Below are 27,795 nucleotides of genomic sequence, written 5' to 3'. Positions count from 1 at the left end.
ATGGTTGCTTCGGGGCACTCATTCTTAGGTTTAAAACGCTTAACTATTTTCCATAGGGAATTATTTTGTGGGTTCACCTTAGGTAGATAATTGGTCCATTATTCAGTTTAAGGATATTGCTGTGAATTGTGGATTTAAAAATTAGACAAAACATTATGTTGGCGCCAGCCATCTCATTTTTAAATATACATTGTTTTGGATCATTGTAATCCCTAATCTTACTCCCACGCTCCTTGCAAACCCAGTCCTGTTCTACTCCTATGATAGAAAGGTCCTCACGTCTTTCTTTTCTCATACTTTTCTCCCGTATTAATAAAAAAGACTTTAATCACGCGACCACGAAAAATTCTCTTCTGTGCTGCTGCATCGATCTCTTCCGCCTGAATTCATCGGATATTCTGCGACGAAATCAGAGGAATCAGGCCCGAGCTCTCTACGCTTCTTGCAGCCGGCATCTGAAGGAAGGTGGTAAGTCCCCTATGAATTTCTCCCTTCATTATTTTAATTTAGAATTTGCTTAAATTTATTTTATTAACGTTTCATTTTTTTATAATTTTTTTTTTCTTACACGGCGTTGGCCGTAACATTGGTCCTCCTAGTCGCATCAGTCCATTAAAATATTCAATTCGTACGAACAAATTCAATATTGTTTTAATTGATCCTCTTTTCTCTAAAAGAGATAAGGCGTGGGACCACCAACCTTCCGGTAATCCTATCCTTATCGCCTTCTTTCCCGACAGCACAATCCATTTAATTTTAAAAGCAAAAAATTCATTCCGTTATAATTTAAATACAAATCGATTTAGACAGATAACTTTAATTTTCGTTTATTCCTCTTGTCAGAAACTCTTAAAAGAGTGGTCAGTCGATAAATCTGCAATTTGTTGTTTGTTTATTTTTTATTTCAGTTGTTATTGAGAAAAATAAATTTTGTTGCGTTTTCATCTTGTTCGGTATCATTTTAAAGGAAATTTCATTGCGTTTCCTATACTCTAAACGATTGTTAATTGTTTCATTTGTATATTAACCTTGTTTATCAGTCGTGTTGTGGATTCGATAAGGTGCGGACGTGTTTCTGTTCTTATCTCCGTTCACGGATAATTGTGTTGTTTACCTAGAACAATCTAAAAATCATTGTTCCATACAAGGATTATATAGAATAATTTCTCTAGTTTAATTTATATTCTTATCTAATTTCTATTTCATTTTGCCATGTCAAGTTCAATTGGGGGGAAAGATCCTCCAGACAAATTCTCCGAACTCATGGAACTTGATCAAAATTGTACTGGTTATTCTATTAACAATAACAATCAAAAACAAAGAATTTCACTAAAAAGACCCGCGTCACCTGTTACAGGATTTAATAAAGTCACTGTAGTTACACCCAATGATAAACGAATAAAAATTGACGGAAATAAACTAGACAAAAAATCCTTTTTGCTATCGTTAGCCTCAAACAGATATAAGACAGATGATGTTGGCCCGTTTGTTGTTTTGTGGAGAGTCCCGACCGCAATGCTGGAAAAATTCATCCCATGAAATTGGGAAAAATTATTTTTTCATCAGGATTTAAACATAACAACGAAATAATAAATATGATCGCTACAGGACGAAATAGGATTAAAATTGAATTCAAAACTAAGATAACAGCTAATTATTTTGTAGATGCCTCCTGCTTAAACCAACACAATCTTTATGCTTATATCCCCTCATTTTTTATAAATAAGATGGGAGTGATCCGAAATGTCGATATAGATCTTGAAGATCAAGGAATTCTGTCAGTAATCCAATCTCCAATCAAAATTAAAAATGTTAGACGTATTACAAAAACAATCTCTGTGGACTCCACAATAAAAGTATCCAAGTTAGGTACATGTTTTCTTACGTTTGACGCTCAAAAACTCCCGAAAAATGTATCTATCTATGGAATGAGATGCCGGGTAGATCCCTACGTTCCTCCAATTAGGCAGTACCGCAACTGTTTCCGTTTTAATGATTTGCAAGATCAGTGCAAAAGCAAAAGTCGGTGCGAGAATTGTGGACTCCAACATGATCACACCAATAATTGTGAAGGAGAAACGAAATGTGCTAACTGTTCAGGCAGGCATAAATCTAGCGATAGAACCTGCCCTGAATATTCCAGGATTACAGAACAAAAACTGAAAAAAGCTAATGCTAGTACTCTTTATTCAACTATCACCTCAAATAGATTTAATCTTCTAGAAAACATAGAGGAATTTCCTGACATAGAAACCCATTTAACAAGTACTAAACAAAACAACACAAAATCCCGGACACTCCGCTTGACATCTTATAAAAAAAAAACCATACGATCGTGTAGGACAACCAGAACCTGGCAGAAAAGACCCATCTCTCCTCACTTATAACAAAGAGTCTACAAATTCTCAAACACTGAGAAAAACCGCCACCCAATCTTAGGCAGCTCCTGATTTTGGCCTTCAAGCCAACCCTCAACTTAATCCCTTAATCAAAGAAAAATTCTCATACAGCATAAACATGCTTAAAAACACACTATCAGACTTAAACCATGAAACTTATATAGACCAAGAAGATATAATTCAAACTATCTCAAATGCTTATCAAACCATTATATACGAACTGCAACAACTTAATCCTCAAAATAAAAATTATAAATAAACCTAACCTAAAATGAGTTTAATACCACACCTAAACTTACGTATTTTACAATGGAATTCTTGCTCACAAATTCCAAAAAAGGACTTTTAGAACATGTCATTAATAATTACTCAATCAATATAGTACTTCTTTCTGAAACGTGGCTTCGCCCACAACAAAAAATTCATTTTCCAAATTTTCATTTTCTTAGACTGGATGGGAAGGACGGATATGGAGGTGTTGCAATCCTGATTAAAAATAATTTAATCTTTACCAAGATAGACGTCACCTGTCCCTTAGAAGATTTCATGATTACCAGAATCCAAACTCAAGTTCGAAATTCTCAACCCTTATCTATCTTCTCTGTTTACAATAACCTCAGGAATAAATTTACGTGTCAAACCTGGGATACTGTCATAAAGAAGTTGCCGAAAGCTAATGTTAAAACTTCTATGCATATTTCAATAATTCATCCTATTTTATTTTTTCATTAATGACAACATGCAACACATTCCATATTTTACAATGGAATACGAGATCAGTTCGAGCTAATAAACCTAACTTAGAAGTTTTAGTGTCATCCCACAATATTGACATAGCCTTGTTATTCGAGACTTGGATTACCAACAACCATAATTTTACATTTAGTGGCTATGATTTTATCCATGATGGCCGCCAAGATGGCTACGGGGGATGTGCCATTTTAATAAAACAGTCTTATAATTACAGAATAATAAATATTTCACACAATTTTGGTTGTAATGTCCAAATATGTGCAATATCTCTTAATATTAACAATATCCCTGTATCTTTTGTGTCATTATATGTTAAACCAGCTCTCAATTTATCTTCTTTTGATTGGTCCTCCTTACTTAATTTAATTCCCTCTCCATTTTTTCTCGGAGGCGACCTCAATATCCACCATACAGCTTTTGGTTCTGCGTATACTGACCGCCCAGGTAGACACCTCATGGAGTCCATAGACACGCATCACCTCTGCTTCCTCAATGATGGTACTCCTACCCTTGTCTCTAGACCAGACCGAAACCCCTCAGCACCAGATATTACCTTAACATCCGCTTCTCTAACTCCCCATTGTTCATGGAAAGTGTTGGACCACATATTAGGATCAGATCATTTAGCTATTCTCATAGATTATAAAGTAGGCTCTGCTGTCGAGGGGCGTATTGCGACCTCTTGGGAGGGCTGGATTACAAAAAAATCTAATTGGCCTATATACAGAGATACAATCAGTGCACTTGCTCAGAAAACCCGCCAGGAGGCTTTGACAATTTTTTGCAAATAATCCAAAAGGCAGCTGCTAAAACGATTCCTTATCGACGTTTGAGACTAAATTATCGTCCTTCAAACAAGCCACGTGCTCCCAAATTCTGGCGGGATGTTGAGTGCAAATCCGCCTGGGATGAAAGTAAACGGAAATATTCTTTATATAAATCACATCCCAATATGACTAACTTCCTTGAGGCCAAAAAAGCAGCAGCAAAGTGCTCCAGATTGTTTAAACAAAAAAAAGTTGATAGCTGGCGTAGCTTCTGTGACTCGCTGAACAGAGAAACTCCTTTATCAATGGTATGGAAGAGAGTGTAACGACTGTCCACCGGTATTACCCGCAGCTCTTATCCAACCAATAATATAGACTGGATTGAGGACTTCACCAACTCTCTAGCTCCTCCTATGGCTCCTCAACTTATTCCTCCGGCCTATTCTGATGAACTCTCTGAGATGGATCTTCCTTTTACTCCAACTGAACTAGACCTCGCCATTAAAAATACTAAAAATGTAGCCCCTGGTCAGGATGGTATACAATATGTGATGTTGAAGGAACTTCCACAGCTAGCCAAAACATATCTCCTCAATATATTTAATAATTCTGCTTGGATAAATGACGTCTATGTTCCTCAATGGTCCACTCAAATTATCAGACCCATCCTAAAACCAGGTAAACCTCCTGAAAAAGAAGAATCTTATCGTCCAATTGCCCTCTCTTCAGTATTTATCAAGACTTACGAGCGAATGATTAAGGCACGCATCGAATGGTGGTTAGAAAAAAATATGAAACTTCCAGTAAACCAACAAGGTTTTAAAAAAGGGCATAACACTTTTGATGTGCTTACTTCCTTTACGTCAGATATTTATGAAAGCTTCTCGCAAAACAAATGTTTAGTGTCTGCGTTTCTAGATCTAAATAATGCTTTCAACTGTGTCAACATCAATCTTTTAACCAGTCGTATGAAAGATATCAAGATACTGGCGCGAATAGTTACAGCCGTTACTGACCTACTGTGTAACAGAAAAATATTAGTCCGATGCGGCGACAAAAGTGTAGGCCCACGGACGGTATATACTGGCTTACCTCAAGGAGCAGTTTTGAGCCCAGTTCTCTTTTCAATTTATGTCTCGTCGATTGATTCAGCGTTTTCACCCAGCATCAAAACACTTCTTTTTGCTGATGATATAACTGTTTACTGCTTTAACCAAAATTTAGACCTAGCACTGTCTGAATTGTCTGATGCAATGAATGTCCTCGACGAATGGAATCGAAACAGCGGCTTCCATATATCGGAGTCTAAGAGTGCAGTGACTATCTTTACAAGGAAGAGACGGATCGTTTCCAGTGAATACATCGAACTGGGGCCTCATAAGATCAAAAGAACGGACTAATTTAAGTTACTTGGTGTACATTCTACCGCAAACTATTATGGAGGAACCACATAACCAAATTGATCGATATATGCGAAAAAGCAATAAATATATGTGTGACGAAGGTCCGCTATGGCTCGCACCCGAGCATTGCTCTCATGTTGTATAAAGCTATTATTCTATCTAGACTAGACTATGGCTCTTTATTGTTAAGCGATGCGGCCAAAACTAATCTGTCGAAATTGGACAAAATTCAAAATAAATGTCTCAGAATATGTCTAGGAGCCATGCATTCCTCACCAATAAATGCTCTCCAAGTGGAGGCCAAAATTATGCCTATGAACATGCGACGATCTTTGGTGGCTGGCAGATTTTTATCCTCCCGCATGGTTATTGAAAATCACCCTGTTATTGCTCGTATCAGACACTTAGCTATGCTTGCTAGCACAAATCGATACTGGCAAAACAAACGAACTCCATTGCTGGTCCAGTCTTTCTTAAAACTTTCTCAATTGACCCTCTCCAAACCCCCAATCGTCCTAGGTACCTTACCCAAACTTTTCTTTTATTTTTGTGTAGAGATTAGTGACCGTTAATCGATATCTGAATAACTTTTCTTTTATTGTTTAGCCATACTTGCGCTATACCGGATCCCTTAGCTATACCTGATTGGTCTCATTTCCCTCCTTATGTAGAACAGGCAGCCATGAGGGGTCAATCTGACGCGGCATTAACCCTATGTACGGACGGATCCAAGCAGGGCAATCTGGTGGGCGCTTCATTTTTTGATCCTTGCAATAATTTCGCCGTACATTTACTGCCGAAGCGTTAGCAATCTTGGAAGCCTTAAAGTATGCTCAGACTATGAACCCTTCCGACTTAATTATATTCTCTGACAGCCAAATATGGTCCATTCCCTTCATAGTATCCATAAAGCCAATCCCTTCATCCTCACACAGATTTTCAATTTAATATGTCAGTTAAAAACCTCCAACACTAACATTCATATAATCTGGCTAAAAGGACATAACGACAATGTTTACAACGATGAAGCCGATAGACTGGCTAAAGAAGCAGCCATATCTGGTCCTTTGCAGTTTTTCATTTCTCATTTGTATAGACACTCCTTGAGATCTTGGCAAAGGGAGTTTAGCTCCACAAGTAATGCCAAGGTTTACAAATCAATTCAAACCCATAACCCTCCATTCTCGTGGTTCCGTTCTATGAATTATCCCCGACAATCCCTTACTTCCATAATCCGTCTCCGACTAAACCACAATAGTCTACCTGTCCACCTTTATAAAATCAAAATTCTTAATTCCCCTTACTGCTCCTGCAACAACTTAGTAGTAGCCAATGCCAACCACGTCCTTCTTGCGTGCCCTCTTAGCGCCTCAGGCAGAGAAGCATTTTACAGATCGCTGATTATGGCCAGCATACCTCTTCCCATCACAGTGTCCAATCTTCTATGTTACTCCCACAGATCTGATATAATTGAACTCTTAATTAAATACATTTACCGCAACAAAATCATAATATATCAGACGTACAAATAAGAGAACGCTTTTTCTTAAATAAAATTATCCATAATTATAACCATTGGCTAATATGATTAACATAAAGCCATAAGTTAGCTTTCTAAAGGAAAGTTATAATAAAAAAAAAACCTTGTTTATTTCACGTAATCAGAACAATGAGTGAGGAGCCTAGCAAAATTCCGGAACTCATAGGACAGAATGTTCAAAATTATGCTAAGCTTAAACCAAAACGTGAGCAGCTATTTACTCGAGTTCAAGCTTATCACGAAACGATGAAAAAGGTGAACAAAACAAATTTCTCAAGCTACGCCCATATATACGAAAAATTAAATAGTTTGGAATTTAGTTTGGAAACGATTGAAGGCAACATAATCGATTTTAACTCAAAACTCCAGTATCCCCAACAGGGACTAGGCATAAATTCTGTTCAAAAATCCTTGGACGATTTATTTTGTGAAATTCGGAGATTATATCTTAGTGTTTCCTTTGCGAGTTCTCCTCCCAAAAATGAAACTCCTACGTCCGGCAACCACTTACCCAATATTCAGCTCCAAACTTTCTCTGGGGTGATGGCAGAATGGCCATCTTTTATTTCTCTATTTAACTCGCTTGTGCACTTGAATAACTCGATCGGGGACACTGAGAAATTTCAATATCTGTTATCAAGTTTAAGAAAGGCAAGAAAGCCAAAGAAGAGGCACTTTCTGTGGTTTCCAGTCTTCATATAAGCCCCGAAAATTACAAACTTGCCTATGATGCGCTCATGGAACAATATCAAAATCCACGACTTCTCGCTTCCATGTATATAAATCAAATTTTGCGTTTTACATCTGCCAAGCAACCTTCTCACGCATCATTGCAGTTTTGTAAAGACTCACAAAAATGCAGTTAGCGCTTTGAAGGCACTGAAACTTTCTGACTTGGGAGACTTTGTTCTATTTCAATTATCCGTAAACAATTTGGATTGTCATACGCGTAAAGATTTTGAAAATCACTGTGATTCAAAATCAATTCCCACGTTTCAACAATTAATTGAGTTTGTCACAGAGCGAAGTCGGTAGTGCGACTTTTACTCTTCGACGAATTCTTCGCTTAATCCGCACGAGTCCAGGTGTTCTCGCGTCAAATTTATTAACTCCCTGACACAGGAAGGGTCAACCCCTTCAAGATCGACATCTAAACACAATTGTTTATTATGTTCCGCTTTGCACACTCTCCCTCAATGTCCTGATTTTATAAAATCAACGTTACCAGACAGTAAAAAGATTAAAGCGATGTTTTAACTGTCTTGGAGCCCACATACGCGATCGGTGTGCTTCGACAGGGGTTTGCTCCGTTTGCAAAAGCAATAGGCACCACACTCTATTGCATCCTCCACCCTCTACGGCAAAAAACAATAGTACCCTTTCTAAGGAAAAGTCCTCTTCTGATAACAAAGTGGTAGCTTGTCACGTGAAAGATGAGGATGTTCAATCGCCAACTCTTTTAGGAACCGTGACAGCATATATTCAGGATTCCTGTGGACAATTTCATCCTATTCGAGCGGTGTTAGACTCTGGTTCACAGGTCTCTGCCCTTTCCTCTCATGCAATCAAAAGATTAAGACTTAGGTACACTCCGCATAAGTTTCGATTACGGGAGTTGGTAATACCGTTCCCAAACCTTTCGGAATTGTTACCTGCGAATTAAAATCTCGTTTTGATCCTCATAGTTCTATCTCTTTGCAAGCCTTAGTTCTTTCAAGCATTACTAATCATATACCCCCAACGACCCTCTCTTCGAACGTCCTCGAAAAATTTAAAACTCTTCCGCTAGCCGACGAACGTTTCCAAACTCCAGGTCCAATTGATCTCCTTCTTGGGGTAGACTGTTTTTCGGACATCATAAAAGTAAACGGTCCCATAATTTCTGGTGAACCATGTGCGATGGAGACCATATTCGGTTGGATAATATTTGGAAAAGTTTCTCGTCAAGTCAATTCACCCGAAAAGGCGGTTATCAATGTGGCGTTTAGTGATAACACTTTACGAAAATTTTGGGAAATAGAGGAAGTAAAGGTATCCAGTCCCATGAACCCTCTCGATGTTTACTGTGAAGAATAGTTCCAGTCGACCACGTATCGCAATACGTCTGGTCGGTACGTTGTCTCGTTGCCGTTCTCCCCTAACGCCCTGCCTCTGGAGGGAAATAGGGACAAATCTTAGAAGTCCTTTCTCTCTTTGGAACGGCGTCTATCTCGACAGCCCGAATTGTCACTACCATATGAGCAATTCATGCGAGAGTATAATGAATTTGGTCACATGAATATTGCTCCTGCCCCCTCGAACTACATAATGCCCCACCACTGCGTATGGGAACAAAGTTCCTCTTCCACTAAATTGCGTGTGGTGTTCAACGCTTCCGCTCCCGATGTTTCTGGTCATTCCTTAAACGATCGTCTCCTTAGTGGCCCGAAACTTCAACGCGATTTGGGTGACATTCTCCTTACCTTCCGTGAAACACTGTGGCGTTATGCGGCGACATCAAGATGATGTATCGCCAAATCCTTCTTAATCCCACCGACTGCAAATATCAGCACATTTTCTGGCGAGAAAATAATTCATGTCCTGTTGGTGAGTATGAATTAAACACAGTCACTTATGGCATGACACCATCGGCTTACCTGGCTCAGCGAGTAATCAAGCAGTTAGTGCTCGATGAAGGGAAACCTTATCCCATGGCGAGTGTTGCTTTAGGTAAGCACACTTACGTTGATGACGTTATAACTGGGGCATCAAATTCAGAACAAGCTCATGAGCTCATGGCACAATTGAAGGGTCTGCTTTCTAAAGGTGGCTTTGAGCTCAGAAAATGGTCAAGCAATGATTGCTCGGTGCTAGTCGGATTGCCCCAGGACTACCTTGAAATGCCTATTAGCTTTGCAACGGATGAAAGTTGCATAAAGATACTTGTCTTAAATTGGAATCCGAAATCTGATTCATTTGGGCTTCAAGTTTCTCCTTTTAAAAGTGTCGCAACAAAGCGATTCATGTCGCCAGAATTTATGATCCGCTTGGGTTTTTGACCCCAACCACATTTGGGATCAAGTACTTTCTGCAGCAGCTTTGGATTGCTCGAATGAATTGGGACCAATCTATTCAAGGAGAACTGCTCCAAGTTTGGCAGAACTTTGTATCACAGATCGCAGAACTTAGAAAATTTGTAATTCCCAGAGCTTTCGGCCATTCGCATTTGTTTTGTCATCTCGTAGGCTTTTGCGATGCCTCTGAAAGAGGTTGTGCTGCTGGACTCTTTCTCTTGTTCCAGACAAGGGAAAATTCTCACGTCTCTTTTCTGAAGGCGAAAAGTAAGGTCGCGCCCTTAATAACCCTATCAGTACCCCGGCTTGAACTTTGCGCAGCGTTACTCCTTTCTAGAATCGTAAGGACTTTACTTGAGTTGGAAATATCCATAGCCTCCCGAACATTCTTCACCGACTCACGAATTGTTCTAGCTTGGCTGGCAACACAAACATTCGTCGCTCATCGGGTAGTAGAAATACTCGAATCCTCCCAGCCATCAGAATGGAAACATATTGCCTCTAGTGAAAATCTTGCTGACTGTGCGTCGCGCGGGCTATTCCCTAGTGAGTTAATTATGAACCGCCTCTGGTTGGAAGGTCCTCCACTTTTGTTAAACCCTCACTTTCCCGCAAATTACCGGTCTTCTTTTGAGCCCATTTCGATTGACGAACTCGAAGAATTAAAACCCACTTTTCAAGTTCTGTCCTTCATAGAATAATGTAGATGAATTTGTCGAATATTTCAACAAATTTTCCCAATTATCCAAACTTCAGCGAGTAGTGGCATACGTTCTAAGGTTTTGTCATAATTGTCGTCTGGTTGAGACTGCTGATCGGACTTCAACCGGTTTGCAAGGTAAAATTTACTCAACTCTTCTACTACAAAAATGAAATGGAATTATTCTATAATGGCAAACCCGCCGCTACCTTGCTTTCGCTTAATCCCTTCATTGATAAAAGGGGGATCCTCAGGGTGGGCGGTCGGTTGCGTCATTCCTTACTCCCTTTTCCCTCTAGGCATCCCTCAATTCTCCCCAAAAATGCACATTTGTCCCGACTGATCTGCGACTTTTATCACCTCGCCTCGCTTCACTCCGGTCCTATGACAGTTCAATCCCTGATAAGGCGAAAGTTTTGGATAATTTCGCTTCGAAGTTTAGTTCGAAAACGTATAAATTGATGTCTCACTTGCCACAAATTTCGTGCGAAATCTCTTTCCTCTCAAATGGCAGACCTACCGCCTAGTAGGTTACGCCCCGTGCGTTCCTTCCATGCAGTAGACACTGATTTTGCCGGGCCTTTCGCCGTGAAAGAATCTAATCGCCGTAGAGCGGCCATTTCTAGGGTTTACTTGTGCATCTTTGTATGCATGGTGACCAAAGCTGTGCATTTGGAAATGGTTACCGATTTCTCGACTGAAGCTTTTCTTGCTTGCTTTGACCGCTTTGTCTCTCGGCGTGGCTTACCCTGCGCAATTTATTCCGACTGCGGAAGAAACTATTGCGGAGCCGCACGCTCTCTCAAAGAAGTCTGCTCATTTCTAGAAGAAAACAAAGAGGCCATCTTCACACACGCTTCCCAAAAAACATTCAGTGGCATTTTAACACTCCTGCTGCCCCTCATTTCGGCGGTCTCTGGGAAGCCGTGGTCAAGTCCGCCAAAAAGCTTTTATATCGTCTTGTTGGGGATAGAGCCCAGACTTTTGAGGAGTACAGTACTCTGTTTGCTAGAATTTCAGCGGTTCTAAATAGTCGCCCCCTCTGCACCACTATGCTCGGTGTTGGAGATAATCCAGACTATCTGAGTCCCGCCTATTTTTTGCTCACTACAACTCCCCTCACGACTCCAGAGCGGCATATGACTGACGAATTTCGACCTATTTCCAGATGGCATCATTTAAGGCAACTTCTCCAAGTGTTTTGGCGCAGCTGGTCCAACGAATATTTGAACACGTTGATTCAGAGGAAAAAGTGGCATCGGTCGTCCCCTTCGCTAAAAGTTGGTGATGTAGTTTTCTTGCGAGTGATGGGGACGTCCCCTCTATCATGGCCCATCGGTCGAGTTCAGGAGGTTCACCCTGGCGCTGATGGAGTAACCCGCGTAGCAACTGTTCGTACGTCTGCCGGTTATTATGTCCGACCCGTACGAGCATTGATTTCTCTCCCTTCTTCTGAATGATCACCCTACTTCGCTGTACATAGCTGTATTATAGTTTTGGAAAGGTCCTTTTCATTTTCTGGTTTTTTTTTATGTTGTGGTTTCTCTTTGTTTTTCTCTTTCTTCGAAGTTCGATTTTTTCTCTTATTTCATCAGACATAGATTTTTTTAAATTTTGTAAAAATTAGGTGGGCGGAATGTTGGCGCCAGCCATCTCATTTTTAAATATACTTTGTTTTGGATTATTGTAATCCCTAATCTTACTAACACGCTCCTTGCAAACCCAGTCCTGTTCTACTTCTATGATAGAAAGGTCCTCACGTCTCTCTTTTCTCATGCTTTTCTCCCGTATTAATAAAAAAGTCTTTAATCACGCGACCACGAAAAACCCTCTTCTGTGCTGCTGCATCGATCTCTTCCACCTGAATTCATCGGATATTCTGCGACGAAATCAGAGGATTCGGGCCCGAGCTCCCTACGCTTCTTGCAGCCGGCATCTGAAGGAAGGTGGTAAGTCCCCTATGAATTTCTCCCTTAATAATTTTAATTTAGAATTTGCTGAAAATTTATTTTATTAACGTTTCATTTTTTAAATTATTTTTTTCTTACACGGCATTGGCCGTAACACATTATAATATAAATGAATTAAGCTGATAGCTCGTATCTGCCACTTAGAAAAATTACCCCACCTATTTAAATTGGTTGAACAGCTATTTTAAAAACCGGAACAGATTAAAACTTAAGAGAGAAAGTTAATAAAAATCAAAACATAGGATCACCCGCATTGTTTTGGTGACATAACGTGTGAATAGTTGATGTCATCGGCGTGGGATAAAGATGGAAGAGGTCGTTGGGCGTTGGAAATTGAACAAAACCGCCATTACCGCTTTCACCAAGATTTACATTAGTTGGCTAATTGCTTTAGTTTACATTGAACCTCGGTTTAACGGTTACTCAACGTTGCGAGCAGATCCTGAAAAGATTGATAAGGCGGGCGTGGTGTCATGAGAATTAGAACCGATGTGAAACTTTGTAATAGTTCTACCTACATGGTTTTCATTTTTCGGTTGAATTTATCACTCAAATAATGAGTTTTAGAAATGTTGCAAATAATTTTTTCGAAAGTTACGAATCAAGTGTTCTTGATTAATTTCCATCTCGTCATCCCTTAAACTTTGGAGACTCACTTTTAAGCATATTTATCGACTTCAACATACTATATCAGCTCCCTACTGCAAGTTTATGTGTTTTGTTTGAATTTGCGTATTTATTAGTGTGAGTGGTAAGGGGTGTTGGCCTAATCTAGCCTCGCCATCGCCTCTCCAGCCGTGTATGTGCTTAGGGTCGATGGCGGAATATTTGTAAAAGTACCTCATCGACACTAATTTAGGTTAGATTATTAATACTATTACATTTTTCTTATTATCGAAAAAAATTTAATAAAACTTAAATAGAGGCGGGACAAACCGAGGCGAGAAGCTCGTGAATCAGGAAACATTTTGCGGCCTGCAAGATCCTGACCCGGAGGGCCCTGGGTTCGATGCTAGTGGGATGGAAAAAGAGATTGGAAGAAAAAGCAAGCTGCAGTCAGTTCGAGATAGACGATCGGAGTAAGAGTTGATCTCCGCGAAGCCAAGAAAAAATTGAAAACAAGTGTGTGTGGCCTGTGTTGGGTGTGATCCCAGTGGTGTTGATGTACAGGTGCGGAGAGTTCCTCCGAAGAGAAAGTGCAGATACCGGCGGACACGACACAGCCTAAGTGGAAGAGTGATCCCGTGAGTTTGTTCCTTTCCAATTTTTTTATCGGGTCTGATAATTTGGGACTAAAGACATATGGTGTAAGGTTCGGTATATTATTAGTTTAATTTAAATAGAATTTGTAAATTTAGTGATAAATAAAATAGTTGTTACTCGTATTCATTTTTTTTAAATCATAGTTTAAACACTAAATAAGATTAGACCTTAAGATCTCTTGTGTTAACGAATTAACTCCGGTAGAACAGGAAAAACTTTATTATTTAGTTCCCATATTATAACCCTGGGTGGAAGCGCCACTTCATCAGGAAGAAGAGAAGCAAGAAGCGCTACATCGGTCGTATGGGGTTCAACTCGAGAACCGTATCTGTGCTCCCTTTCCTCTTTCTCTTTTTTTTCCATTGTTCTACCTTTACCTTTTTTTCTGGTTTCGGTATTTATTCTTCTCCTATAAATATACTTGCATCCCCCTTACCGACCATCATTTGTCTCTCCCTTCAACACTGCCACCCATTCTTCACTGAGCTACCGCCAACTACGTGCAGCCACATAAGGAAGCTGTTACAATACTTTGTATACGTCGATGGAAGAATATCCTGTACTCCACCAATTGTACATGAATGTATTATATGTATGAATGTCTTTATTTGTGTGACTGATTTAACTAATTTAAGTAGCATTAGGCTAGATTATAATTTGCATGGGGTGAAAAGACTGAGTTGTAAATAGCCCTTGTCGGAGTCTAACCCTTTTGGTAGGGAAGCGATGATCTCCTGGGCATTTGGCTTAAGGGGAATACGAGCGGCCCAGCCACATAACGAGGTGGGTGAACTCCCTGATGTATAGACACTAACGTCAACACATCGGAGAGTGACAACCCTTCCAGGTGAAAGTACGAAGTCCTATTGCTAGAGGAATCGGTAGGCGTAATTTGAGCGGTAATTAGAAAAATTTGGGCTCGATCGGAAATTCGCTTCTCCTGAAATTTATGTGTGTACGAATTTTATGCATAAAATTTTTGAAATTTTGAACCATGAACCGAAGTCAGTACAGCCCAAGTGGTTAGTTCAAAGTGTATTGAGCCGAAGGTCGTGGGTTCGAGTCCCGCACATGGCACTAATCATTTCATCTCAACCATACCTTACATAAAAATGATAAAATGATTTTGAATAATTGCATAAACATAAAATAGTTTAGGAAAAAAATATACCTACAAAACCTCAGGCATTATTACAATTATTTTTGTTTTACGAGTGTTCGCAACAGCAGAGGTTACATCAACCCTTGGGGTGTCGGTGTTTTTGAAAAAAAGCCCATTTGTAAGTTTGACGGGTTCGAATCCAGCGGCCTTGCCCCGAGACCTTTACCTTACAGTGATGAGCGCCGTGTCAACGCCTAACCGTTGCGGTCGCCCCCCCCCCAGGCGTAATAAATTATTTTAATAATAAATAATAATAAAGTCATTAAACACAAAAATAGGTATGAACATGAATTCATAAATAAATAAGACAATAAGAATATTCAAGCATATGCAATGCACACAAAATCAACTATCAGACGAGGAGTTAACATGTATTTACACATCTGTAAGTTAAACCGGTACATTGACAGACAAAAAATGTTCTTTTAACATCCTTTTAATTCAATGCATATTTATGATTGTATTTACGGTAGTATAAATCTTCTCTTTTATAAATAAATAAATTTTTTTTTGTAAAAAGACGCTATTTACGCATGAATTATAAAAATGTACATTCATTCATGTAGTCCATCGGATTCCAACGGGGAAACCCTTCAACAATTCTTAGGTGTTATGGACTACCTGGAGATTATAAAAATTAGATTTTGACATATTTTCTCATATGGGAACACCGTAAATCATTAATGGATGTATAGTTCATAAATAAGTTTTTTATTTTTATTGCCCATGCGGGAACGCTTACTAAAGTCCGGTTAAAGGCTCATTATGAAGGTCCGTGCATTTTGAGCATTTTTTCAATGTGGTAAGTAAAAATAAGTCTGATATCCAGATACATTCAAAGTATTTAACACTTTTAAATGTAACCTTTAAACTTAGCCTCATCAACCTGATGATGAGCGTTTAATGCTCGAAATCAGGTTCATTACAAACAACAAATCTGTGAGTAGAATCATTTACAAAAAGTGAAATAGAAGTTGGCAATAAAAGAGAGAGATTTAATTAACTTGTTATTTAAATTTGAAATAATTTTTTTAAAGTTGTCAACGAATATTTCACCAGGTGGCGATGATGGAAATCTCATTGGTAACCTTTTAATTTCCTAAAATTTGTTATTAAATTTACAATAATTAGAAAGTAAGCTTTTGTTGAAGAGGTTTACTATATCATTTTTTACAAATTCGTTATCTTAAGCTTTTGTTTTATTAGTTTAGTACTCCCTTTGATATTATTTTTAAATAAAGTAGTAATGTCCAATGACACTAAAACACAGTTTTTTTGTATTGTTCTTTAGTTGTTTTATCAATTCTAAAGAATTGATAATACCGGATGAAGGTTTTAAGTTAGTGTGAGTTTTAATTATTTTATCTATTTTTATTACTTTGTGACATAGAAAATAATATTAAGGACACTACTGGTTTTATAAATTTATTTTCTTTATGAATAAATCGAAATTCAGATAGTTTCCTAAAATCTCTGGGAGAAGAACTATCTTTTACGAAAATTGAGGTTTATAACACATTGTCACAACTTAGGTGTTCACTTTTCAGTACACTTTTATCTTAGCCAATTACATATATTGTGCAATTATTTTTATTTCGGGGAGAAATAATGCACAATACTAACAATAAATAGTTTTCTAAAAGCACCAGGAGCGGAGTACTTAATTTTTTAATAGAGGAAATTTGGAAATTTTTGTTTTCATTTCAAATTCAGGTTTTCACTTCTCAGTACACTTTTATCTTAAGCACTTCATTACATTGGGAAAATTTTTTGTACATTTTTTCGGAAAAATTACTCAAGCGATCGAAGTACTTAAAAAGGCATAAATCTCCGAACTACCGTAAAATTAAATAAAAGTGGAATTAAACAAACAAAATAAGAAAAAACTGGGTATTCGTTACCCGTAAATTATATATTGCTCAACAAGCATAAAAGTCCACAGAAACGTACTCTAATTGTGTTTGAAGAACAAACTCAGTTAACTACAACCGGTTTAGAAAAACGAAAAAAAAATCCGGTTTTAACCAATTTGTTGTCTCACTTACATTTTGAATAGCGCAACAGAGAAATAAACATCGTTTAAGAAATTATGCTGATTTGATTGTTATGATACAATGATTCAAAAATACGTGCAATAATATTAAAACACAGCGTATTTCCACAGTAATCAACCAGCAAAATGGTATGTAAAGTCAGTCTTACAACTTAAATCGCTCGTCTAGGCAATTAAAAAAAGAATAAATCCTGCCGAGATTAGGCAACGACCAACCAAATAACATCATCCACATTAATGTTACACAACCATCGGAGATGATTAATTTGACGAAAAAACACAGTGTATTGAGATTACGGTGTTTACATTTTATTTTTACGACCCGGCTTACGTGCAATGTTTTAGTTGGATGCTTCATAATGTTGTCTCAGATCCTCTCGGGAATGATGATGGAACTTGGATCGTTTCTGATAAAGAAATGTTCAAAACATTTGCGAAACATCTCTCCGAGGTATTTAATCCTCATAGCTTAGATATTGAACACGATAAATTTATATCATATTAATTTATTATAATTATACCTCTAGATCTGTCACGTAAACCAATAACTCCAAAACAAGTATCACAAGAAATACGACAGCTTCCTAAAAAAATCCGATTTGATAACACCTGAAGTTCTTCAAGAACCAAAAAATCCGTCGTTTTTCGGACTTCTTTATTTAACGCAATATTGAGAATACACACTTTCCCATACAATGGAAACTTTTTTACATTAAAATGATCCCAAAGCCTCATAGTTCCCCATCTTATCACCCTATTAGTTACCCGTTTCTTCTAAAATATTCAAAAAATTAATTTGTAAAAGAATTATCTTTATTGCTATTCAAACAACAACTTACCAGGCCATAAATTTGGCATTCAAACCCATCATTACAGATTTCATTACTTCATGTCTCGAGCAGAAACTATACGCAACTGGAGTGTCTCTAGATATTTCTTAGGCCTTCGTCAAAGTAGTATGAGGGATTAATATACAAATTAAAATTATATTTACCCCAGGCCTATTAGTTGATTATACAATCATACCTTTACGAAAGATTTTTCGCAGAAACCAAGGATCGGAGACTTCTGAGATGGAAGAAGTGCTTGCAGGTGTGCCACAAGGGTCAATGCTAGCTCCGCTGTTGTACACAACTTTTACTTCTGACATGCCCACAAATAAGAACGCCGCCGGCATATTACCAATTCCCTCTTCTACGCAAGCTTCGCTTATGTTACAAAACCACATAGTAACAACGTCACGACAGATCACCTTTACACTCCGTCATATATAGTTATACAATGAACCTGTACCTCAATCCGACACAGATAACACTTTAGGACATTTGATAGAAGACTAACTTTGATTCCACACACACGCTTTAAAATAACAGAAACTCATCAGAGATTTAAATCTTACCTATTTAACCGGCAATCAAAATTACTAATAAAATCAAAACTTTCAACATACACATACTTTCTCAAACCTACTTTGATGTACGGGTACCAAGTTTATGGATCGGCCAAATATTCCTATATTCTATGAATTACAAAGTTTTCAATCCATAATTTTAATACTAAATGTTTCTACCCCTTTTTATGTAAACAATAACACACTACTCATACCAATGGTTTTTTCATTCATCAAAACATATTACTGGCGTTTTCATAGTAAATTACAAAATAGATTATTCGATTCCACAAACTCTCACGTAAGCGATCTAATATGGATAAAAGACCTTTTCAATGATTAATATTATTTCAATTATTAATCCTGAGCGGCTGCCAATGAGTAGCTTTCTCTACAACACCCGTAATGCCACAACCATAACTTGAACTAAAATCTTCTGGTTGTATGTAAGACATGTACAGTTATAGATAAAAAGAAAAAAAAAGAAAAGTAACTATTACCTTGTCAATAATAAATTAATAATCAAAATCAGTTTTTTGGGTAAAAATTTTTTGAGGTTTGGAAAACACAGAGAGAGAGAGAGAGAGAGAGAGAGAGAGAGAGAGAGAGAGAGAGAAAGAGACAGACAGACAGAGAGGGCGAGAGAGGAGAAACCAAAAATAATAGTCACAAAAACCAACAGTTGATAAAAACATTGATTTTTTTGGGCGTAAAATTTCTTCAATTAAACTACTATAAATGGAAAGAGAATATGGAAACAATAAATAAATCAGTGAATATAAAGATGTAAAAGTACATTAAATTACGCGAATAATTTAATCATCTCGTTAAAAATAAAACGATATTTGTATTGATTGATAAAAAACCTTTTATTCAGTTTTATATTTCTGTTTCTCTCGTCAATTGAAAATATTCTCCACAGATTGTGTCAGTGCATCGACCAATCGAAAATTACGATTAAGAGTTAAAAACATTTTGACAACAATCTATTAATCAAGAATCAGTTTTATCAGTAGCCTCCGAAAGGGCCAAGGAGACGGACCCGCGTTCGAGAAATCACCACCGGCGAATTTCTATTAAGCAATATCAGGTTTGCTTTCGCAAAGGGGGAGATAATAGCTTAGCTAATCTGTCGGCAGTCGCCTTCTCCAGCTCGGCCGAGCGACATGGGTGCTCTCGCGAGACAGTGGATAGCATCTTTATCATGTGAGTTATCCACATTTCAAACACAAACATTACAAATTGTTTTACTCATAAAAGAAAAAACGCCATACAGAAAACAGGGAAGTCTGACCAAACAGGGATCGATTCCCGTCAATCAATCGTTACGTCACAATGAGGAATGAATTGATAAGAGGCACGCGTGCCGGCAGCATTGAAATATTTACGTTTCGGAAATACAACGATAAAGGATGTATATAATATGAAAATAACAATAAATATACGTTAATGTGTAAGATAAATTTTGTAGCGTTCAGTATTCCGGTAAAACTGCTTGCAGATAGTGACATGTCATGTACATATATATTTTTTCTTTTTTACCCGGTTGTGAAAGTGTTTTTTTTTCTTATCCAGCTTACTTCGAAAACCTGTGTGTTTTCAAGAGACTTTTTGCGATTATCTATTGATTTATTATATTACAAAAACATTATATAGAACTATCACACCTGTCAAATGATATTGGATGGATAAAGAAGCTCAATATAATTATCATGATGTAACAGCAAAAATATTAATGAAAGTTTAAAAAAAAAATTTATTTAATTACAACCTAATAAATCTCATACAATAATTTCCACTTTGTTTCAGTAATTTTCTGTTTAATGTACGTTAACAATCAAATTGTCTACAAGAATGACACCTTCGGCCTTGAGATAAAATTTACCAATCGAGATCTCACTAATCTTACTTTTACAAATAATTAATTATCGATACAATTAAAATATCGTCAATCAGAAATACATTATTTTTTTTGCGATGAACGTCAATTCTGAACAGCACAAATATTTTATTTGTAAAGCCACACCTTACTGATGTAACCGGGTTGTTGGATCCGTTCACTTTGTCATTCGGCTTTGCGTGATAGTTCCTCACTGAAGATGGCACAAAGATTTGATTAACTTTAAAATATTGAGTGCAGGTTGAAACAAGTATCCAGTGCAGGTTCAACATGTGTTCACCGACTCGCACACCAACATCCATCAACATGCTGTGTTGTATACAAATATACACAATGTATACAAATTGAGTTTATAATAAAAAAATGAATAAATAATTTTTTTCAGCCCCTTCATAACTAATGTTTCAATTTGAATTTGAACAAAGACATAATTCAATCATGCACGAATACAATGCCCGATTCTTCTTCAGTTATTATAATTAAACGAGAGATTGTCGCCGGAATAAAAAAGGGGTCCACCTATATAATTAAGTACACTAAACTCATTAAAACAATTAACAATGAAAATGCCAAGCCTCGGCGAGGTCAGGGAACTTTGTTATAGCGGTAAATCTGTCATCCTACTATATTTCTACTTTACCGGCATTTTTGAACAGAGTTTTGACAAAGAGGTTTCAAAAATAAATAAACAAATAAATAGAACTCTTTGTTAGAATTTGTAACATATGCTCTAATATACCTAACTTTAACATATATACTCCGTTCTCTCCACATAGTATTTCTGTCTGTCTGTCTGTCTCTCTCTCTCACTCTCTCTCTCTCCCCTCCCTCAATTCCTCCCTCTCCACCACCTCTCTCTATTTATCTCTATCTCTATACATCTATCTATCTGTCTCTAGCTATTCATCAACCTCTGGAGTTGTGTATCCAATAAGAAGACAACGCCTCATCCATCTCTTCATTTTTTCTCCATTTATCTACATTTATGATTACTATCTTCTTATATTTCTCGTTCCCATTACCACTCTTATTTTTCTCACCCACTATCTATCTTTCAATCTCTCGCTCTCTCTCTCTCTCTCTCTCTCTCTCTCTCTCTCTCACTCTCATCCGGCTCTCTCTGTATCGCTTTCTCACTATCTCTCTTACTTCCCGCTGTTTTTTTCCCGACATCCTATGTATCGATTTCTATATTGCCTCTTTCTCTCTCACTCTCTCTCTCTCTCTCTCTCTCTCTCTCTCTCTCTCTCTCTTTATCCATCTATCTATCTACCTCTCTTTCTCTACTTCTTTTTATCTTCCTTCTTCTATCTTTTGTCCGGCATCCTATCTATATCATTATTTATCTATCTCTCTCTATTTTTTCTCTCCCTTTCTGTCCTTTTTATCTCTTCCCGTCGTCTTATTTCGGTCATACAAACTACCTATGCCTATATTTCTCTCTCTCTCTCTCTCTCTCTCTCTCTCTCTCTCTCTCTCTCTCTCTCTCTCTCTCTCTCTCTCTCTCTTTTCTACCTATCCATTGGTTCATCGGTTCTGTCTGATTATCTATCAATCGACTTCTATTTAAACCGGTTAACAGAAAATCTGTTGCTGGTCAATTGAATGAAACAATAGTCACTTTTGCCGAGCTTTCGGAATATATTATTTCCTTCCTCAGATACTATGTTTACATGTACATTTATATGAGATTATATGCTACAGGTCCAAAAGAAAAACCAGACGTTTTGAGCTATAGGCAATAGGCTCAGTGCACTCTTTGCTGACTCGATCCGTCGCGAATGAACTTTACAACCGTTTTAATAAGAGATAACGTTAATCCGATGTTCATAAAGAAATGAGATAATTATGGCTAAAAGATAAAAAATTAAAATGTCACTGTCACAAATCATCCAATCTGGAGAGAGTAGTATTCATAATGAACATACAATAAAATAATGTTCAACAAGAATGACACAACTACGCAGAAAACAAACACTTAGAGCCCTGAAGATGATTTCAATAAAGATCGAAACTTTGGCACGACAAGGAAAATATTTTTCTAAAACCTACGTCACAGCAGACCGCATCTCACGATCTCCAAATAATCATTGTTCGACAATTTATTACGGTGGACTTTCTAATTACTTTCTCGAAAATACAGAAGGGTTTTGAGATATGTTGCCTAGAAGAGCCAACCTACAACGAAAATCAGATGAAACATTCTCAATATAAATGATTCACCTTATGCACACAAAGTAACAACTATAACATCTCCTCATCACCCTTTTCTTTTCCAGTCTTCTTAAGTAGAAAATTCTTTGGACGTGACTTAATTATTTCCACTAGACTTCGAAACCTTCTCAGAATGTCGGAGTATTTTAACATATGATGCTTTGGATATTTCAAATAGGAAAAAGGCACGTAAGTATGGTACCGATGAGTTCCGGGCCGGGGTTGCTTACAGCGTCACTGTTTCTACCACCAACACCCTTCATATCACAAAATTTATTATACGATTAAATTAATATAAAGTAGACTTAATAAGCATGAAAATGATTTTGAAAAAGTAAAACATTAGGAAAGTGAAGTAACAATATAGAAATTAAACAAAATGTCCTTAAGTATCTAATCGACCAAGCGGGCCGAGAGAATTGCTAGTTTCCGAAGTAAAGAAATATTTAGAAAACCAAAATTTGTAATGTTTTGTAGATCCTACAGTGACACCAGAGAAATACAATTCACGAATTTTTTTCAGGTACATTATGTGTAGCGGTAGCTGGTGCCGGGTTCGTGTGGATGGCACCCCTCATGGTCACACTAATCAGCGATGACAGCCCTGTCCCGATGTCGACGGCGGACAGTTCCTGGCTCTCCTCGTCGATCGAGATCGGACAGATCGTCGCCACGATGCCCTGCGGCGTCCTCGCTGACAAGTGAGCCCTCGTTTAAAAAATATTGAAATTCTTCCTTGAAATATGCTCCACTTTATTGGATTGCACAACGACACCAATATAATATTTGGAATCGGGAATGCGAAGTTTACTCATCAGAATTCTAATATTCCGTCATTATGAATATTGTATAAAATATTACATTCCATTTTGGGAGATGGTAAGGGGAAGTCGTAGAAAGAAAGGAAATATAAAGCCCGCGAGTTTTAACAGTACCCTTTTAGCCTCTACTAACGTTTCCATTTCATGGGAAAATGCTGTTGGTAAATTGGACGAAAAAGGCAAGAACTGAGATGAAAATTACACTAAATATCTCAACAAAATATAAACATATTCTTTTAAAAAAATTTTATCAACAAATCAAAATTAATCTATGTTTATTAAAATTATTCCGTAAATATTCAACATAAAACTAAATTTAATTGACAATTAAACTCTCGTACCAACACACATTTTTTTCGAAAAACGTTAGCGTTTTTATAAAATACAGTATGCGTTATTTGCAAATAAGCGGAATATAAGGTTAGCAGCTAAAGAGCTGACCGTACCATTTTCCCCGTTGACGTAGCTATTAATTTAAAAAAATCGTGAGAACACGCAATGTTTTTTTGGTGATTTCTTTAACCAGCATTAATATTTTTAATATAGTTTTAATTTCGCTTGTTTATTTTAAGAGCTATTCAAAAGAAAATAGGTTAACGCGAGAAATGTAGAAAGTACAGAGATAGAGTCAGACAGAGGGAAGGAGAAATACAGAAGAGATAGCTAGCAAAATAGATAGATAGATATAGATGAAGAAAAAAGATAGATAGATAAAGAGAGTAAGTGTGTGTGTGTGTGTGTGTGTGTGTGTGTGTGTGTGTGTGAGAGAGAGAGAGAGAGAGAGAGAGAGAGAGAGAGAGAGAGAGAGAGAGACAACAGGGAGAAAAAATATAGTTCAATTAATTTACAGATAAGACATGAAAAGAGGAACCAAATAGTTAAAGTAAATATACATGACATAAAATGATCTAAAAAAAGGAGATAGAAAGATCATAAACTAGAAAGTTTAATAAATACATAGATAGATGAGAAAGAGAGACCGAGACAGAAAGAGACCGACAGAGAGGGAGAGAGTCAGAGTGATATAGATAGAGAGAGAGTGAGAGAGAAGGGGGGGACAAAACATGTATCGAAAAAAAATGTGTTAAATTAATTTGCAAATAAAAACTGAAAAAAAGCTGGAATAAATATGTACAATACAAAAAAGGCGATAGATAGATCAGAAAATAGAAAGTCCAAAAAATAGATAGATAGGTAGAAAGATAGAGATAGAGAGAGATCGAGAAAGATAGTTGTGTACAGAGAGATAAAAAGATATAGTGTGAGAATGAAAGTGAGAGGTTGATTAAAAGTCAATTAAAATATTTATCAGGTCTGATTTTTCTCATTTTGTTGCTACGTATCTTCTTGCTCTAGAACTGCCAGAAAGAAATTGAGATAGAAGAGATAGAGATAGATAGATAGATAGATAGAAAGAGAGAGAGAGAGAGAGAGAGAGAGAGAGAGAGAGACAGACAGACAGACAGACAAAGAGAGTGAGAGAGACATACATGTCAGACATACGCATAAGAGGACATACATAGAACAGAAAGTTTATCACATTTTCTTGTTAAATTTTGAGTTTTTCTTTAATCCTTCGCAATCATCTTAGTCCGCATATCCTCAGGGATTAGGTATATTTTTACTTTGTGAAATCCTTAATAGTCAGTTTGTGTGTTATTCGGCCAATTTGTCAATTTTATAAGTTTTTAATCCCACCAGAAGCCTACTGATAACACATCTGGCAGACCAAACCAGCCATTACTGGCAGAACTGGATGGTCTATTGTAATAAACAATATACGTGATAGGTTTTTAACCAGTCTGTCGAAAGTTCAGGATAAATACCACATAGTTATTTTGAAAGCTAAAAAAATGTTGAAACTTAAAAAAATTGATCAAATTTGGTATGTTCTATATCTCTATATCGTTTTTTTAAAACATCTAATGCATTCCAACCAGTGCCAAAAGTCTCAAACCTTACTCTTGTGTCCATGTTGGAGATCCAAGTAGCCTCAGAACTTCATCAGAATGTCTGTCGTTTATGGTTTGAAAGCACAATGCTTGTACTTAAGAAATAGGCATTTTCTAAGTTAATTAAGTGTACAAGTGAATGCATTTACTGCAAGTAATTTAATAAAAGAGTCTGTTGAAAAATGTATGGCGACACTGAATCAACTTATGTTCTGATGTAAAAAATATTTACTAAACCAATTCGCAGAAAACATTTTTTTATATTGTAACTGATTCATTTTTAGCATTTCATAATTTTTTTTAAATGTTTTTCAGAATCGGAAGAAAGTATGTGATTCTTAGCGGTGGACCGCTGAGCTTGATGGCATGGCTTCTTATCCTGACCACCAAATCCATCGGAGTTCTTTACGCCGTCCGTGCGTTACAGGGAGTGGTCTCCGCGATAGCATTCACAATCGTACCGATGTACTTGGTCGAGATCTCCGAGCCGTTGGTACGCGGTATGTTCGCCGGTCAACTGAAGGTCCTGTGGTACGTCGGAACGCTTTACGCCTATTCGACCGGGCCGTACTTATCGTACGATAATTATGCCATGGTGTGCTCAATCCTCTCATTTTTATTCCTCCTGTTTTTTTCGTTCATGCCGGAGTCTCCGTATTACCTCTTCATGACCGGAAGAAACGTCGAGGCGCAGAAATCTCTGGAATGGCTTCGCGGTGGACGGACGGATTTCACTCTGGAACTGAAAAACATCAAGCACAGCGTCGAGAAAGACATGAGCCGCAAAGCCACCTGGAAAGACCTATTCGCCACGCGGAAAGATGTCTACGTCTTCTTTCTCGTCCAAGTCGTCTGCCTCGTCAAAATGTTCAACGGTCTATCCGCGATAGTGCTATACGCGACACAGACTTTCCAAGAAGAATTTAATGGATATTTTAGCAGCGGGAGTTTGACTATTTTTTTCGGCTTGACTCTTTTAGCTACATCCTTCGTCGCTTCTTTTCTAGCTGACAAGGTCGGCAGAAGACCGTTACTCATAATGTCCTCGGCTGGATCCGCGCTATGTCATCTGATAACTACTATCATCTGCTACCTCGACCGAGGTACGGACGTCGACGTTTCTTCCGTTAAGTGGATTTCCTATCTGTCCATTATAGGTTTCTGCATCGTTTCAAACATCGGGCTCGGGCCTTTGGTTCCGACCATCCAGGCCGAGTATTTCCCGTCGCACACGAGAGCCATCGGTTCAGGACTTACTGAAGTGGTCGCTTGCGCAGCGGGCTTTATATCAATCAAGCAGTATCAAATCGTCAACGACTATTTCGGCGTTTACATGAACTTCTTTTTGTTTTTCATCGTCTCATTCCTCGGGACGATCCTTTTGTATAAAGTGATTCCAGAAACGGCTGGAAAAAGCCTGGGTCAAATCCAGTCATCATTTAACAGGAAAATCGATGAATCTAGCCTGTAATTTTTGAAATTATAATAAGAACAATTGTGGCTAGTCATTACTGAATAAGTTAAGACATAATTTAAGTTTATTAGTATTTTTATATCAAATGTATTATTTGTCTTTCGAAAGATTTTTAATATATAAAAGACTAACATTATTCAAAATTCAGTAATTTAATTTACCTTAATTATTAATTTTTAGAGAATTGATAGCACTATACTTGTTCTTCAACATGAACAGCCCTCACAAGTAAACCGTCGAATGCTGATGCAATATCTATACATCTGGCCAAATTGGTGTCAAATCGAGTTTAGACATTTGCCAATATAAATTCTAAATTCAATCTCAGTGCTCCCAAAACCTAAGAAACCAAATCACCTTCCTAGCTCCTACCAACACATCAGTCTTTTGCCCATTATTGGTAAAATACTGGAAAAGCTCCTATTAATCCGCTTGTCCAAGGAAATTCATCCAAACACATTTCCCCATCACCAATTCGGCTTTCGGAGTTGCTACTCAATTATACAACAAGCGCATCGAATAATTTACGTTATTTCCACATCCCTTGAACTAAAACACTATTGCCCGGGTGTGTTCTTGGATGTACACCAGGCCTTTGACCGAGTATTGCACTCTGGGCTGCTGGGGAAGCTCAAGACATCCTACCAGCAACCTATTACCTTATCCTAAAATCTTAACGATCATTACATCCAAGTACAGAAATGCATTGTCTCCTATCCATCATATTCTAGCAGCTGTCCCACAGGGCAGTGCTCGCTCCTTTCCTTTACTCAATTTATACCTCCGACTTACCTACGCAATCTAACACTATCATCTTCATCTTTGCCGATGATACCGCAACCTTTTGTCCTGATAAGGATACTGTCACAGCTCCCCGTAATCTCCAAAATCACTTTCACATCTTTGAATGCTGACTCCTATAGTGGAGAATCAATATCAACGAAACCAAATCAACAATCTTTATCCTAAACAAAAAAAAAA

At 37.5% G+C, this 27,795-nt stretch overlaps 2 protein-coding genes across 3 annotated transcripts in view; one reads left to right on the top strand and one right to left on the bottom strand.

The window, feature by feature from the left end:
- LOC112127381 overlaps positions 1 to 27,795 on the bottom strand; it is a 683,298-nt gene that overhangs the window by 375,530 nt on the left and 279,973 nt on the right. The gene's annotated exons all lie outside the window — the stretch shown is intronic.
- Positions 246 to 27,795, top strand: LOC106671726 (facilitated trehalose transporter Tret1-like). 2 transcript variants are annotated; one of them, XM_024228345.1, is made up of 4 exons: positions 246 to 468; positions 12,418 to 12,564; positions 23,091 to 23,268; positions 25,656 to 27,795. In XM_024228345.1, the coding sequence occupies exons 1-4, from the start codon at positions 261 to 263 to the stop codon at positions 26,809 to 26,811; spliced, it is 1,689 nt and encodes a 562-aa protein (XP_024084113.1). In that variant the 5' UTR covers positions 246 to 260; the 3' UTR covers positions 26,812 to 27,795. The 2 variants fall into 2 exon arrangements, with proteins under 2 accessions (XP_024084113.1, XP_014258170.1); XM_014402684.2 differs by lacking the exons at positions 246 to 468; positions 12,418 to 12,564 and adding an exon at positions 19,467 to 19,659.

This window comes from Cimex lectularius, unplaced genomic scaffold (genome assembly GCF_000648675.2).
Source record: "Cimex lectularius strain Harlan isolate CLEC.00 unplaced genomic scaffold, Clec_2.1 scaffold1, whole genome shotgun sequence".
Taxonomy (NCBI): domain Eukaryota; kingdom Metazoa; phylum Arthropoda; class Insecta; order Hemiptera; family Cimicidae; genus Cimex; species Cimex lectularius.
This window is presented reverse-complemented; position numbering and strand designations above follow the sequence as displayed.